The sequence below is a fragment of the Arachis ipaensis genome, chromosome B7 (assembly GCF_059453495.1).
Source record: "Arachis ipaensis isolate K30076 ecotype BB chromosome B7, ASM5945349v1, whole genome shotgun sequence".
NCBI lineage: Eukaryota > Viridiplantae > Streptophyta > Magnoliopsida > Fabales > Fabaceae > Arachis > Arachis ipaensis.
In genome coordinates this window covers 18,075,704-18,092,177 of record NC_142442.1, presented here as the reverse complement: position 1 = coordinate 18,092,177, position 16,474 = coordinate 18,075,704, and the positions used below count along the sequence as shown (strand labels likewise).

The 16,474-nt window shown below is 37.7% G+C and overlaps 1 protein-coding gene across 1 annotated transcript; it reads right to left on the bottom strand.

Moving 5' to 3' along the window:
* Nucleotides 1–2,231: 2,231 nt before the first annotated feature.
* On the bottom strand, nt 2,232–4,108 carry LOC148550484 (uncharacterized). Its single transcript, XM_088494511.1, has 3 exons — nt 3,837–4,108; nt 3,004–3,605; nt 2,232–2,908 (listed from the first exon to the last, which is right to left on the bottom strand). Exons 1-3 carry the CDS (start codon nt 4,106–4,108, stop codon nt 2,232–2,234), a joined length of 1,551 nt encoding a protein of 516 aa, XP_088350637.1.
* Nucleotides 4,109–16,474: the final 12,366 nt, after the last annotated feature.

Sequence of the window (16,474 nt, the reverse complement as noted above, 5' to 3'; positions counted from 1 at the left end):
ATGGCTACTATCAGGTATTTCACTTGCCCAGGCCCAGGTGGAAATGACCCTAAGAGGTCGACTCTCCATTGAGCGAAAGATCGGGGGGTCATCATCAGGCTGAGTTCTTCGGGTGGAGCTTTGTGAAAGTTGGTATTTTCCTGGCATTTGTTGCATTTTTTGACGAACTCCTGGGCGTCCGACATCATTATGGGCCAGTAATATCCTGCTCGGATGATCTTTCATGCCAGCGATCTTCCCCCGATATGGTGACCACAACAGCCCTCATGGACTTCGTTCAGGACGTAGTCCGTTTGGTCGGAGCGTAGCCATTTGAGTAAGGGTTGGTGGAGTCCTCGTTTGTACAGCTGTCCTTGTAAGATCACATATTTGGAGGCTTCTCTTCTGGTGGTCTGCGCTTCTTTTTCATTCTCGGGGGTTTCGCCATGCTCCAGGTATCGGAGGATAGGACCTATCCATGAGGAAGGATTCGGTATCTGGGCTGCGCACATGATGATTGCAGGTTCAGTTGCTAGCCCTTGGATTAAAGATCTATTTCCCGTCCCGGGTTTGGTGCTTTCTAGTTTGGAAAGGAGGTCGGCTCGGGCGTTTCTTTCTCTAGGGACATGCTGAATTATGATTTCCTCAAAGCTTTTGCATAGCTCTTTTACCTTTTCCAGGTATTTTTGTAGTAGTGCGTCCTTGGCTTGGTAGCTGCCGTTTATCTGAGAGGTGACGATCTGGGAGTCGTTATTGACTTCCACCCTTGATGCTCCGACCTCTTTGGCTAATATTAACCCTCCTATCAGAGCCTCATACTCTGCCTGGTTGTTGGAGACTGGAAAGTCGAACTTGATTGATTGTTCATAAGCTACTCCTATTGAGTTCTCGAGAATGATCCCGGCCCCTCCAAACGTTTAGTTGGAAGCTCCGTCAACATGGAGCTTCCACCGCGTGTTTGGTACGTCGGGAGCCTCCCATGTGACCTCTACCAGAAAATCTGCCATGGCTTGGGCTTTGATTGTCTGCCTGGGTTCGTATTGCAAATCGTATTGGGACAACTCTATTGCCCATGCCATCATTCTTCCCACGAGGTCAGGTTTCTGGAGGACTTGGCGAATGGCTTGGTCGGTTCTCAAGATGATCACGTGCCCTTGGAAGTACTGTGTTAGTCTTCTGGATGAGGTCAGTAGGGCGTAGGCCAACTTTTCCAACTTAGTGTACTCCAACTCCGCCCCTTTGAGTACTTTACTGATGAAGTATATTGGGCGTTGAGTCTTGTCTTCTTCTCGGACAAGGACTGCTGCAATTGCTTGTGTGGTTACAGCTAGGTATAAGTACAGGGGCTCCCCTTCTCTAGGCTTGCTGAGTACGGAAGGTTCTGAGAGTATCTTTTTGAAGTGGCTGAACGCTTCTTCGCACGCTGGGGTCCACTCGAAGGTGATCCCTTTCTTCATTAGGTTGAAGAATGGGATGGCCCTTTCTGCCGAGGCACCGAGGAACCGGGATAGAGCCGTGAGTTTCCTGGTGAGTCGTTGCACGTCTTTGATGCACCCAGGGCTTGTCATTTTGAGGACGGCTTTGCATTTGTCTGGGTTGGCCTCTACCCCTCTTTGTGTTATCATGAACCCTAAGAATTTCCCTGTTTCCATAGTGAATGCCCATTTGAGTGGGTTGAGCCTTATTTTGAATTTTCTTAGTGCTTAGAAGACAGCTTGGAGGTCGTCTATTAGCCTGTTTGGCTCCGCTATTTTCACCAGGATATTGTCGACGTACACTTCTACTGTCTTGCCGATGAGGTCATGGAAGACCTTGCTCATTAGTCTTTGATAGGTGGCTCCTGTGTGCTTTAGACCAAAGGGCATTACTTTGTAGCAATAAGTACCTCCTGGCGTTATGAATGCCGTTTTGTCCTCGTCAGGTCGGTGCATCGGGATCTGGTTATAGCCAAGTACGCATCCATGAAGCTGAGAAAACGATATCCTACCGCCGAGTCTACCAAGGTGTCGATGTTAGGGAGGGGAAAGAGTCTTTTGGGCATGCTTTGTTCAAGTCAGAATAATCAACGCACATTCTCCACCTTCCGCTGGCTTTCTTGACTAGGACGACGTTGGACAACCATGTTGAATACTCGAGTTCTTTGATGAATCCTGCTTCTATTAACCTGGCTGTTTGTTTGGCGACTTCGTCAGCCATTTCTTGAGACATCTTTCTTCGCCGCTGGGCTACTGGTTTGGCGTCAGGTTTTACGGCTAGTCGGTGGGACATGACCTCGGGATCCAATCCCGGCATGTCTGATGGTGTTCACGCGAAGAGGTCGCCGTTTCCCTTACAACCTCCATGAGGGGGTCCTTGAGTTCATGGGGCAGGTTCCTGTTTACAAAGGTAAACTGGTCTGCTGACTTTCCTATCTGAAACTTTTTCATGTCCCCCTCTGGTTCTGGTCTCGGCTTGTCCTCCATCCTGGCGTCCAGGTCTGCCAAGAACATGCCAGCTGCCTTCTTAGATTCTTTCCTTAGGGAGAGACTGGTGTTGTCGCAAACGACCGCCGCTTCTAGGTCTCCCCTTATGGAGCCAACTATTCCCTTGTACGTTATGAACTTCATTGTCAAGAATTTAGTGCATATTACGGCTGAGAGTTTGTTGATGGTCTTTCTCCCCAGGATGATGTTGTATGCTGTAGAGTCTCCGAGGACTACGAATTCTGCCATAACTGACTTCTTGGCATCACCGGTTCCAAGGCAGATTGGGAAGGAGATCGTCCCGTCGGGTTTTATGTAGTTATCACCGAGTCCCATGACCCCGTGCTGGTGATTCTTGAGGTCAGACTCTTTGAGCCCCATGGCGTCGAATACGTTTCTGAATAGGATGTTGGAGTCGGCCCCAGTATCGACGAGGATTCTTCTGACTAACCCTGTGCCGACCATTGCTGTAACCACCATGGGGGGTTCTCGGGGAGGTCGTGAAACCATTTATCTTTTGGGCCAAAGGATATCGTGGGAGGTCCTCTGCTGATGGTGGGACCTTCCGTCGAAATGGATAGGACCCGGGTATCCTTTTTTGTCACCGAGTTGGATTTAGGAGGGCTGTCGCGCCCGACCACGACATTGACCACGAAGGTTGGGGGGTTGTTGGCGTCCCCTATGGGCTCCTGCCTTGGCTTGACAGTCCGGCTATGATCTTCCTCAGAGCGTTCATGTTCCCGTCTCCTCGGCTCTCTGATGAACCGGGAGAATTCGCTCAGCTTTCCATCTCTGATGGCCTGCTCTAAAGCATCTTTGATGTCGAAGCAGTCTTGGGTTTTGTAGCCGAACCCCTTGTGATAATCGCAGTAAAGGCTTTTGTTGCCTCCTGTTCTTTCTTTCAATGGTCTGGGTCTGGATATGATTCTTTTGTCTGCAATTTGTTGGTATACCTCCACTATGGGCGCCGTGAGTGGCGTGTAGTTCGTGAACCTTCCTACCCGTAGGGGTTGCTTGGACTGCTTGCCTAGGGTGCCGTCCTTGGGAGCTTCTTTGTATCTATCAACCTGGGGGGCCTGCCGAGCTGGGGGGTTTGGGAGCTGCCGTTTGTTGGCTGCTACAACCTGACTCACTTCCTCATCATTTATGTATTCCTTGGCCACGCTTTAAATTTCTTGCATGGACCAGACATGCTTAGTAGTGAGGTGCTTCATAAAGTCCTCGTTTAGCAGGCCGTTCGTTAGGCAGAGACTAGCGACTGAGTCTGTAAGGCCGTCGATCTCCAAGCACTCATCGTTGAATCTGTCTAGGAACTTCCTGGTCGGCTCACCGGGTTTTTGGGTAACCCCTAGTAAGTTGATTGGGTGTTTTTCCTTGGCTATGCGCGTCGTGAACCGAGCCAGGAAGCTTTGGGAGATGTCCGCAAAAGCTGTGATGGATCCTTGTGGGAGGGCGTTGAACCATCGGATCGCCGGGCCGGCTAGCGTCACAGGGAATGCTCGGCATCTGACCGCGTCACCTACCCCTTCCAAGTTCATTCTTGCTTCAAAGGCTGTGAGGTGCTCCTGGGGATCCTTAGTCCCGTAGTACCTCATGTTCGTCGGCTTGTCGAAGTTCTTCGGAAGCCGGACCTTGAGGATCGAGGGGTGGAAGGGGGTGGCTCCCATGATAACGGGATCCTGTTGTTTCTTGGCTTTCCCTCTCTGGGACTCCCAGTGGCTCTCGGACCTGCTTTGGGTAGGTCGGGAGGTCGCCTGTGCATACGCCTCGTCGCGCTTTGTTGGGCTCCTTTCTTGGCTCTCGCGTCTTCAAGAGGGGGAGCGAGTGCGGGTGCGGGATCGGCTGACGTCTCCGTGAGATCAGCTCCTCGCTGCCAGCTCTCGCTCGAGGTTTTGCACTCTGTGCCTGAGTTCTTGCATGATCTTGGCGCTGTCGGCCCCCGTTCCTCCGAAGGGACGTCTCTCGGGGGTCTTGGTGTAGATTGGTTGGTTTGGTTGAACGGAGAATTGTAGCTGTTTGCCGGCACGGGCTGTCGAACTTGCCTTGCTTAGGCGGGCTCCGCCTCCTTCGCGAAGTTCCTCCGAAGTGGGGAGTCGCTCCATGTCTGCTCCAGGGTCCTCACAGACGGCGCCAATGTTCGACACCTGATGATCTCGGGTGCTCGACGGGTCGGGTGATGGTGAAGGGTTGAGAGGGAGAGACCCTAAAGTGACTCGGAACGGGTTCCTGGTCTGGAGCTGGAGGTTGGCGAAACCGATGGTTGAATAGACGAAGGGGGGTGGCCACCTGCAAGGACGTTCCGACGATCAAGTCAGTGTCTGTACAAAACGATAGCCAGATTAGGTAAGGTGTGTGTCTACCTCGGGGGGAGAGCTGACGTCTCCCCTTATATACTGTACTGGGCGGGCCCATAAATGACTTAGCCCACTGGCCGGGGTACTTGTGAGCTGTCCCTATCCATGTGGGGAGGAGCAGGTCATTCCGGAGTTCGGGTCGGGACTTCGGGTGTTGCCCCGAGAATGCCGCCCCAACCGGTTTGCTAGAGTGGTTGCACGCGCTTTGGGCCGGGCGTGGGGGACCGACCCACCGGATTCCCTATTATGGAGGTTGGTTCGGGTTTCAGGTCGGGTCGGTGTTCCCGACCTGCCGAATTGTTTTGGGTTGGATCGTGAGAGTCCGTAACAATAATAATAATAATAATAAAATTTGATTTTCGTTAAGATAGTAATTTTTTTTTTTTTTTGTGATTTTTGTGATAGAGTCCTTTGTTGTTGATTATAGTTGATTATATGTGGGTATTTAGGAACAGTTTATTTTGTCTGATCATGTTTAGTTTGCCATGAGAATGGACACGTAACTACGTAACTATTATTCTGGATGATCTTTATATTGGAAGAGTTATATTCTCTTGGTGTGGATGATGTTTAGAAATATAGGTGTTGGTTAAGTCTTTTGGTTTATTTAGAATCTTTAGTATATGTTTCAACTTTGTATTGATTTTGAACTTTTATTATTTTTTTCATTGTTTAGATGGTGGAGGTACATTCTTACTTATCTTTAAAAAAATAAAAAAAAAAACTAAAAAGTTACGTATTCAACATTTGAAATTAATAAAACTTATTTTATAAATTATATATAATATATATAAGATATTTTCACAAGAATATTTTATGCATCAAATTCTTCCCAATTTCTATTATATATGTGATAGTAATAGATAATAGATAAGTGATAAATAATCTCTCTCTTTCTTTCATCATCAAAACTTCCAAATATATCTAAGAAATGAAAAATTCCCTAAACTTCTTTCCTTCCTCTTCACTTCTTTCCCCTCATTTAAACATGCCTTTAGCCAAGTCATCAAAGTTTGACTTTAGTCGCAATTTTCAGGAAAGAAAAAAGTAAAATAAAATAAAGATAAAGTGAATGGTATTGTAATTTACCTTCCAAGTTACCGGAGAGTGGAAAATTACAGGAGGAAGCATGGTAACCATTAAAGTTGTCGTGCATAAGTGAGACATGATTACATTACATTGATCATGTTGGTCAACTAATTAATTAGTAGTGTGTTTCTTAGTATCTTTATTACTCTATTTGTTTTGACGTTGTTCCAATGTTTCCCATTGCATAAACCAAACTAATTGAGTTCTCGTACTTTTTAAATGTCCTGTCTTATTTCATTTATCCCCCTTTTCTGTTAATTTAAGGTAATGACGGAATCAAAGGAAAAAGAACATAAAATTAAAATAATAGAAAATGTCCTATCGTGAGAGGAATTATTTTTTTCCACTTTTTCTTCTGTTTACTACAACCGAAAATGTTATTTATAATAATTGTTAATGTCACACTCAGTGTAAAATTTAATTATGGTTCTTGGTCCATTTTCTCCGAACATGCAACATGCACCGAAGAGTTTGATGTGATGAGAAGCCTTTGTACCAACTTACCCTACTTACTCAACTTTGAAGCCTCCAAAGAGAGGCCTTTTACTAACACTCGAGACTCTAATCTTTTTCTTTTTTTTTTCATAGTATTTTTTATTTTAACAGGTCAAAAATTAATTCATCGTAGATCAGAATTTTATTTAAAAGTTTATCGTTAACTAATAGATTGTTGTATATACAAAACGGAATTTAAATCTTCAACATTTACTTAAATAAACTAATGAAATAATTACCAGACCAACTTAATTTGACTTTTCTTTTTAACCCAAGGCTCCAATCTACATGCCCAACTTCTAAATTTTATTATTCTTTTAGCCTTGATTACCATACTATACTCTCCTTGAGGAAAATTAAAGCACCGTATATATGGTATGGAAAATTATATCTATATAAATATATTATTTTGTTCCATTATCACAAATATATATCATTTAGAGATCTTTTTATTCAATATATTTAAGCATTATTTTTCACATTTACCACATGTATATAATATTAAGAATGATAAATAATGAAATATTTATATTATAAATTGATTAAGGATATTTTGATAAATAATTTTTAGTTTTGTATTTCTGAATTATTACTAAACGTGTATTCAAAGTGAGAAATATTGTGATCATAAGAAAATATTTGTTATTATGGGAAAATTTGAGATTCTCTAAGCAAGTCTTAATAATTTGCTTTCAAATTTTAAATTACATCATATAAATAAGAGGTAAATCTTAAAATGGTTCCTTAACTTACAATTGAACTTTTAATTTGTTTTTAAACTTAAAATTATTCTAAATTTGTTCCTGAATTAACAACAGTCTGGCAAATATTCACAAAATAAATGATGACATTTGTCAGAGGATGCCACAGTAAAGAACAACAGCTATATATATTATGTGGCACATATAAGTTTTTAATTCAATTTGGTCTCCATTGTTAGGTTAAAAATCCTAATCTCAAATTATCTTCTTCTTCTTCAATTCCATTCTCTACTTTTATTCTTCCAAATCTAATCATCAGCAACAACATCATCAGAAAAGATTAAAGATTTTTGTTTTAGGGTTATGGTAATCACAAAAGATCACAAAAAATTCAGCAATAATAAGAAAAGATAAATAAATCTAATTAGTAAGCATCATCGACCTAAACAGTAACATTCACAAAAAATAGCAACAATTAGAAAAAAATTAGCATCAATTGCAGAATAAAAATAATAAAAAATCAACTATTGGAACTTTATTAAAACAGGATCAGCAGCAACAATTACCCAAAATAATTAACAATAATGATTGAATACCTAAAAAAATTTAAAAACCTCATCTTGGCTGCTGCACGCAGAGCGAGAGAACCGGACCAGAAAAAAGAAGAAGGAGGAAAGAGGTTGGCGAGCGGCACAATGACGAGATGGAGGTCGGCGAGAAGCACGACAGAGAAGGTTGAGGCTTTGAACTCTATCTCTGCCGTGTTTGAGTGTTGTGAGTATAAGAGACTAGGTTGGAGAAGGAGCGAACAGCACAGTGCCGAGACAGCGACCAGCGAGAGGCAGCTACAGAGAAGGGGGGTTTGGGGAGACAGAGAGGCGTCGAGGCTAAGTTTAGGGAGGGAATTTGAAGGCTATTAGGGTTTTTCTTGATATATATATCTCCAAAACGACGTAGTTTTGGAGGGGAGGTTTGCCAGGATGGGAGAAATCAATACACCTCAGTTATGATGGAAAATGTCTTAGGGACTATTATGAGTTTTGGAATGCAATTTTAAAGATAAATTTAAATAATTATTAATTTTAGGACCACTTTAAGACTCGACTGTAAATTCAGGGATCACTTTAAATATTAATTCTATAAATAATCTAAATCAAACATCCTTTGGTGAAATGTAAAATTATTTATATTTGTATATATTTACTAATTTAAGTTGATATAGGAGAGATTTTATATATATAACATTATGCCAGATATCTCTAAGTCAAACTATTTTAGGGTTTGACCATGTTTAGTGCCGTTACCAAAATTTAATTACTTATCATTTAACTCTGATTTGACATTTATTTTACTATTTTATATTTTCATAAATAGTTGTCAGCTTGTCATTTTTGTCTAGATATATTGCCAAAACAATAACTAATATTATATATTTATGAAAAAAGGGGATAAATACTCTTGATAGTATAAATAATCAATCTCACTTTTTTATTTCCATATTTCTTTGCTTGGTTTTGTTTTTCTTTCTTTCTTTCTTTATGGCTTTAATTTTTGGTGTTTATCAACCAAAGATATCATTGAGTTCCTATAGTAAAGCATATATAAAAAAGAAAATAGTGGTATATACATATTATATATACATCCCTACTTAACATACATTCTCTACAACAGACCCAGCAGGTATGGCGATATTTTTTGGTTTAATGGCAGTTTTGAACCGTTACTAAATTGTGTATTTACACTTTATCAATGTTGTTTTATGTTATATGAAATAAATGGTCAAATTGATTTTTGAAAGATCATTCATTTTTTAAATTGGTTCTTGAAATTTTTTTTTAATCAAATTCGTCTTTTAAAATATTTTAAATTAATCATATTAATTTTTTCTGTCACTTTCACTGTTAACGACGTCAGAATTTGTTGATATAGAACATTAAGTAACATTACAACACACACCTAATAGTTATAATTGACTATTAACATGATTAATTTATGAAATTAGATCAAAATCAATTCTAAATTAAGAAATTTTAATACCTCAAATTTTTTCTTAATTAGATTTTGATTTGATTTAATTTCATAAACTTATTATCTTAATAGTCAATTAAAACTCTTAAGTGTGTGTTGTGCTATCTGTTAGCATGTCATATTAATAAATTTTGTACCATCAACAAAGAAAGTGATGGAAGGACTAACATTACTAATTTAAAATTTTTAAAAGATAAATTTTATTAAAAATTCTTTCGAGAACCAATTTAAAGAACGAGTGATCTTTCAAAAATTAATTTGACTAGTTATTCATGTTATATGCATGGCAAAATAGTTGTATGACAGTTTCCAACAACGGTTTGAATAATTACCTCTAAATAGTGTATTTGCGACCGTTGAGAATTATGGTGTTTGTGACTGCCGCACAATCTATGTGACTTAAAAATTGGATCTTAAGTCGGTTCGGTCTGCTAATTGAATCGAACAAGGTAGAGAATCGGTGTTCACCGGTCAAACCCGGTGTGAATTGATGAAAACCGATCAAACTCAGTAAAACCGTTTTAACCAAACCGTTAAAAGTGAAAATTTGTCAAAATAGGTGGGGTGAGTTTCGAACCCTTGTCCTCAGTGAAAAAAGAGCAAGTCATAACCATCATATTGTCACAATTCTAATTAATATGTTTACAAATTATTATATATATAGATATCTTTTATCAATCTATTTAATTTATTTTAATTTGAATTATAAATTCACTTATTTTTAAATTAATTATATTTTTATTTAACAATAATTATAAATTCATTTATTTTTTCTATAATTATATAATATCTGTTAATATTATTTTTTTAATAAATACTTGTAGTATATAATAGTATAATAGATATAAATTTATTAATAAATTATTAAAATTTAAAAATAATTATTATTTTAATATAAAAACAAAATAAAATATTTATGATAGAGTAAAATTAACAAAATACTTATTATTCCTATTTCATATTGTTTTAGAATAACTGGATATTCTTAAAATGTTAGTAAAAATATGTATTTTAAATTTTAATTTTAAAATTTTGACTATTTTTTATTTTTTATTTATATAAGACCGGATTAACCGATTCAATCAGTAACCCACCGATTGAACCAATAATCTAATAATTCAGTAGTTTAAACGGTTCGATTACCGATTCAATTCTTATAACTATGGTTTAATGGCCATTTGTAATTCCTCTAAATAATGATTTCACATCGAAATTATAACCGTTAATTACGATCAACCATTTTATTTTCACAATATTTGCAACGATTTTTTCAGCCGCCGCTATTTTTCCTTTCTATTCTGGTTGTTGCTTTATTAACCTTTTTAGGCACTTTGATTAGTATTGGAAATTTATCATGTTTTCTCTAATATTCAAACTAAATGTAAAATAAAATAAAATAAAATAAAATAAAAGTATAGAGAGAGAAAAATGTGTGTATATATATATTATGTTACACTTTTAATATTATATTCTATTATTTGTACTGTGCATATTTTTTTATCCTTTTTCTATGAGCAGAACAACCTTAGATCGCATCGAAAAAAGGAACAACCTCAGATGCTTACTCGGAACCTATGTGAAATGGATTGCTAAGGCCATCAAATAATTTTGAGACAAGATAACAACTTTGCATCCTTCATTAAGTGATTTATATTTTGAATGCACACCTGGTCCCTTGAAAATTAAAACTTATTACAATCCTTATTATAATGGGTTGCCCCATGCAGGGGACATCAATTTCTTTCTTTTTTTTTTTTTTTTTTGGGTTGAGTTGATTTTATTGTCATGTATCATGATATCATCCTTTATTCCTTTATCTCTTTTGAAAAGTTGCAAATATGAGAAAGATCAAATTCCAATGTAATGATGCATGAGTACTGCATAGTTCAATAATGATCTACTAAATAGTAGTATTCGGGATGACAACTCTCTCTCTCTCTCTCTCTCTCTCTCTCTCTCTCTCTCTCTCTCTCTCTCTCTCTCTCTCTCATTTACAAAATTATTTATTAATTATATATTTTTTGAAATTATTTAATAATAATTAAAATAATAAATACTTATTTTTATTGACACAATAATACGTAATTAGATATATATTATATATGAAAAAATTACAATGAAAAATACTTCAAAATTAAATTTTTTTAAAATATATTTTAGAATTCGGTTAATATAATTAAAAATTTTAAAATAAAAAATTCATAAAATATTTTCACTTGTATTTCTTTTTGTGTCTACTTTTTGTGTGTCTAAAATATTTTTACTTGTATAAGTGCCCCCAAAACTCTATATTTTAATAATAATGTATGTTTTAAAAACAATTACAATGTTTTTTTAATTTTTTAAATTCTATAATAAAATAAGTAATAATTATATTATTCTAGAATATACGTCAAATATATTTCCACATGCACATATTTTTCTTATTTTGCAACGAAGGGTGTAAATTTTGGTATAGAATTTCTTTACAACAAGTCAATAACAATGCATCAAAGTTATGTTTTTCTTAGAATTTTATTTTAGAGTTCGGTTAATATCACCAAAAGCTTCAAAATTTTTGTGTTGTCATAAAATATTTTTACTTTTATATTCTCAATAAGTGCCGAAAAATCTATATTTTAATGGTAAAAATTATAATACAGACGAAAACTCAGGTGCAGTTAATTTCATATAAAGTTAATAGTTAGTCGAGTCGTTATATGATTTGACAAGTTTGACTAAATTGTCATCTAACAGTTTTCAGCTATTAACTTTCCATGAAATTAATTACATCTAAATTTCTACCTTATAATATATGTTTTAAAAATGCAAAATATGTTTTAAATTTTATAATAAAATAAGTAATTAACAATGATAATCATTTTTTGAATATACACTAAATGTTTCTACATACACGTATTTCTTATTTGCATGGCAAGGTAAGATTTTTGGACGGTTGTGAGGTGCAAATACTTTTTAATATGAAGACTATATATCGTTACCTTTTAGAATGAAAAAGAAAACTTAAAAAAGAGTTTAGTTATCAATGAATTTTTTTTAATGAAAAATATATAAAGTTTAAGTTTTTAATATTTTTGCTATGTATTAATAAAAAAATTTAAAATTTTCTGTAGCAATAACATTAGCATATGCTCTTAAAAACATTACGGCGGGCAATATATACCTTTTTTAAAAAAAAAAATATTAGCTATAACTTTCCACTGAAAAAAAAAATCTCTTTTTGGATTTGTACACGTGTACTACTTGTGATTGTCTCTATCTATACATATAAGTGTTAGTTGGCGTGGAAAGAAGACTTCAATGGAGCTTATTAGTGGAAGTGTATAGTTCTGAGCCTTAACGAAGATTATGGAAACATTTTATTCCTTAGCCTTATCCAAGAACAAGAATTGGAAGTTGAGCTGGAAAATCAAATGATTGAAGATATATAATAAAGAGATGAAAATCTTAAATCAATCATAATGTGGGAAGGCCGAAATGTTTTTTTTTTTTTTTTGGCTAAACAGAAAAAACAAAGAAAAAAAAGACAAAGACAAAATTAAATTAATTGGATAGATTCATATCTAAATTTATTAGGTATTGAAACTCATTCCATGGTTGACTCTAATTTGAGTGAATGTCTGCGCCAGAAGCAACTGCTTTAGCCATACAATCTCCAACACTATTTACATTTCTTTGAATTAAAAGAATAGATACTCTCCAATTTCAATTCACAACCTCCTGTATATGCTTTGCCAAATTCCATTCCGGAATATCCTTATCAAGTATTCTTTGGTTTACCAAGAAAAGAGCTTCTAAACAGTCCGTTTCACAAATAACCTCACGAAATCTACTATCCTAAACTAGAAGTAAACATCTCCAAATCGCATACAATTTAGCAAAAAGAACACTACACACTTCGAATTTCTCAGTGCAACCTTTCAACCAATATCCATCAGAATTGCGAATGAAACAACCAAAATCAGCATAGCCAAAAGGAGCAAAACAACTAGCATCGCAATTCAATTTAACAGAATGAACTAGAGGTAGAACCCAATGCAAACAAAGCGAAGGAGGAGACAAAGATTGATGCATAGCAAAAATAGTGTGGAACTCCCTTACTGAACTACGAATCAAGCTCACCACTTTACTAGCACTCCAAGAGTCATTTGTATTAAATAAGTCATGATTCCTACTTCTCCAAATCCATCAGATGGTCGAAAAGAAAAGAAAAATATCTCCACCCCTTGCACCTTTGTAGAGCCAATCACGTAAATCCGAGTTATCTGATACAAACCTAAAATGTTTCAGACCTCCTTGGCACCAGGGCACTCCTGAAGACAATGAAGAATGGATTCAGAACCATTCTGACACCGATAACAAGTGCTAGATAAAGCTAAGTCACGACTCAAACGAAACTCTGCCATAGAAATAGTTTTATGAAGATTGAGCCAAATCAAGAACTTGTACTTCTCAGGAATATGCATTTGCCATACCCACAACCAATTATCACGCTCATTCCAATCAAACTTTTTTTTGGATAGCCAACTGTATCCACTCCTAACTGAGTAGAGTCTAGAAGATGCCACACCCCACGACCAAACCGAACTCTCTCCAGCATTCAAATCCGGATCATAAGCATTCAAACGCTGTTTGACATCTTCTAGAATGTTAGAGAAAACATCATGGAGATTCCATTGACCATCTTTTCAAACGTCTCTAATAGTTAAATCAGAGTCAGATATATATACAAAAGGGACATCTTGAGCAATTGGGCCCTCAATACTCAAATTGTCAAACTAAAAAGATTGATCAAGTGACCCAACGCACCAAGAGAAGGCATCCTTAAGAGCACAAAAAGCCTTTGAGATACTCTTCCAAACATGAGAAGCGTTGCAAGGGACAGGGCCATCTAAAACTCCTTCATTCCTCAGATATGTCGCCCTCAATAGAGCAATCCAAGGCTTGTCCTGACAATGAAAAAGTTGCCAAACCAATTTATTAAGTAAATATATATTAACACACGCAGGATCTCTAACACCCAGGCCACCAAATTTCTTCAGAGTGACCACGGTCCTCCAATTAACAAGAGAAAGACTTCTGCCATCAACTTTACTTTTCCAAAAGAACTATCTCATCATAAAAGACAATTTATCGCAAACCCAATTTGAAAAAAAGATACCTGCATATGATAGACAGGAATGAATGCTGCAACAAGAAGGCCAAAATGTTTGGGAAACCAAAACATAAGCTCCTAATATGTTAGTTTCGAAGAAAAATATAGGAAATCAACTATTTTGTTCAGTCAATTTGAACAAATTTTAAAATTACTTTATGAGTGTATAGGTAAATAACATAAATGTTGAACAACATAAACAATGATTAAAAAAAGGTAAATTAATTATTAAAATCAGATTTTTAATTTATTAGAATAATCAATTTTTAAATTTAAATTATTAGGGTTAGGCAACGTAACCTCCTCATAATATACCGTCACATCACGTTCTCATTCCATTTCAACACTCCTTTTTCTCTTCCACTCACATCGTCGTTCATGCCGATGGTCCTCTCCGTCGCTGCTCAGCCTGACACGCCTTCACTTCCGCCGGTCAGCCCGACGCATCTCCCTCTCCACTGGCCCATCCGCTGCAGTTGCTGTTTTCATGCCACTCTTCCCTGGTGGCATTACTGCGGTGTCGCGTCGCCCTCTCGTGGAGTTGCTGCTGCGTCGTGCTGGTTTGTCATTCCAAGGTCCCGTAGTTCCCGGTAAAAGCCATTGGAGAATGAACCATCGATGGAGCCATCAATCCGTTCATCCCATCACGCGCGTTTTCCATGCGCCACTGCGGCTATCTCGCGTTCCACGGGAGCCGCTACAGCTACCTCGCCATTCTTGGGCGATGTTGTTGCTGTCTCGTCGCCATCCTCCCTCTGCAGTCGTGGTTCTCCTCCTCCTCCTCCTCCTCCTCTTCTTCTTCTTCTTCCCCTTTTCTGGATGTGATTCGCGTTAAGAACAAAAATTCCATTTGCATGAAAAAAAACATCCTGTTTGCAAGAAAAATAAACATCTGGATTAGATGTAAATGGATACAAAAAAATTTGCTGGATGTTTATTTTACTAGATATGTGGATAGTTATTTTTATTCTAAGGTGGATGTTTATTTAATTTAGATTGGATTTAAGTAGATACAATAAAATTTGCTAGATGTTCATTTTACTAGGTATGTGGATGGTTATTTTCATTCTAAACCGACGTTCTTGATGGAGAAGAAGCTCAACGACGCTGAGGCTGTCTGGTAGGGAAGGACCGACGACATAATGAGGGTTTGTGAGAGGGTATGCGACGATAAAAGGGTTAGAAGGTGGATGGTTAAAATGTAAAAGGTGAAAGTAGAATTTTTAAGAGGGTAATTTGTGATGGACTTTTCTTTTTGTCTTTTTATGGGCTGAGAGTGCAATCCATTGTTCACAATCTCTGTTATCTACCTAGCGGAACCGTTATTTTATTTTTGAAAATTTGAAAAATTAATACTACACGTGCTAGTTAAAAAACCAACCTGTAGAGCAACTTCTCCTCCAGCGGATACCATATCATCCCTCTGGTATTTCGAGTCCCCCTTAACATAAACTGACTGTCGCCTGCCACATCGTCTTTCCCCAACTGCTCTCTCCGTTGCATCGTTTCCTTCTGCATCCAATTGTGTTCGCTCTGACACGGGCGACTCTCCGTGCATGTAGCATCTCTCCTCGCGCCGCCGCGACGCTGTTTAGTTCGGCAAGGGGGATGGCAGCTCCTTGCGGCTGCAGGAGAATGTTCAGCATCGGTTCAGGGGCGGGATCGGGCTGCGCAGCGCAGTGATGGCGCTTCGGAGCTCCTATCGTGGGGGTTGGGGTCTTCGCCTTCGGCGAGAGGAGATGTAGCTCCTTGCTGCGATGAAGAGTGATCGACATCGATTGGGGGCGGTGCAACGATGTTACTGGAGCAGGAGATGAAAGAGAGGGTGAACGGCGTGAAGAAGAATGGGAGAAGAAGGGTGGACGACGTAAAAATAGAGTTAGGTTTAGATAAGGTTGTAGGTTGTATACTCTTCCGACATCTAAACCAATGGACATTCTACCTACTTTCTTGTCAAACAAATTGGACCTCGTACTATTAATGAAGAGTATACTTCATTGTTTTTATACAAAATATTTAGCGATCAATGATATTATTTGCGCACACAATTTTTGTGAGGTAAACTCTATTTTGGTCTCTGAGATTAGTGAGTTGTATTGATTTAGTCTCTAACTTTTTAGTTGTTACAATTCGGTCTTCCAAATTAAAAAAGTACACCAATATAGTCTTTCGTATATTTTCTATCGTCGGAACTTAACGTCGTTAGTGATG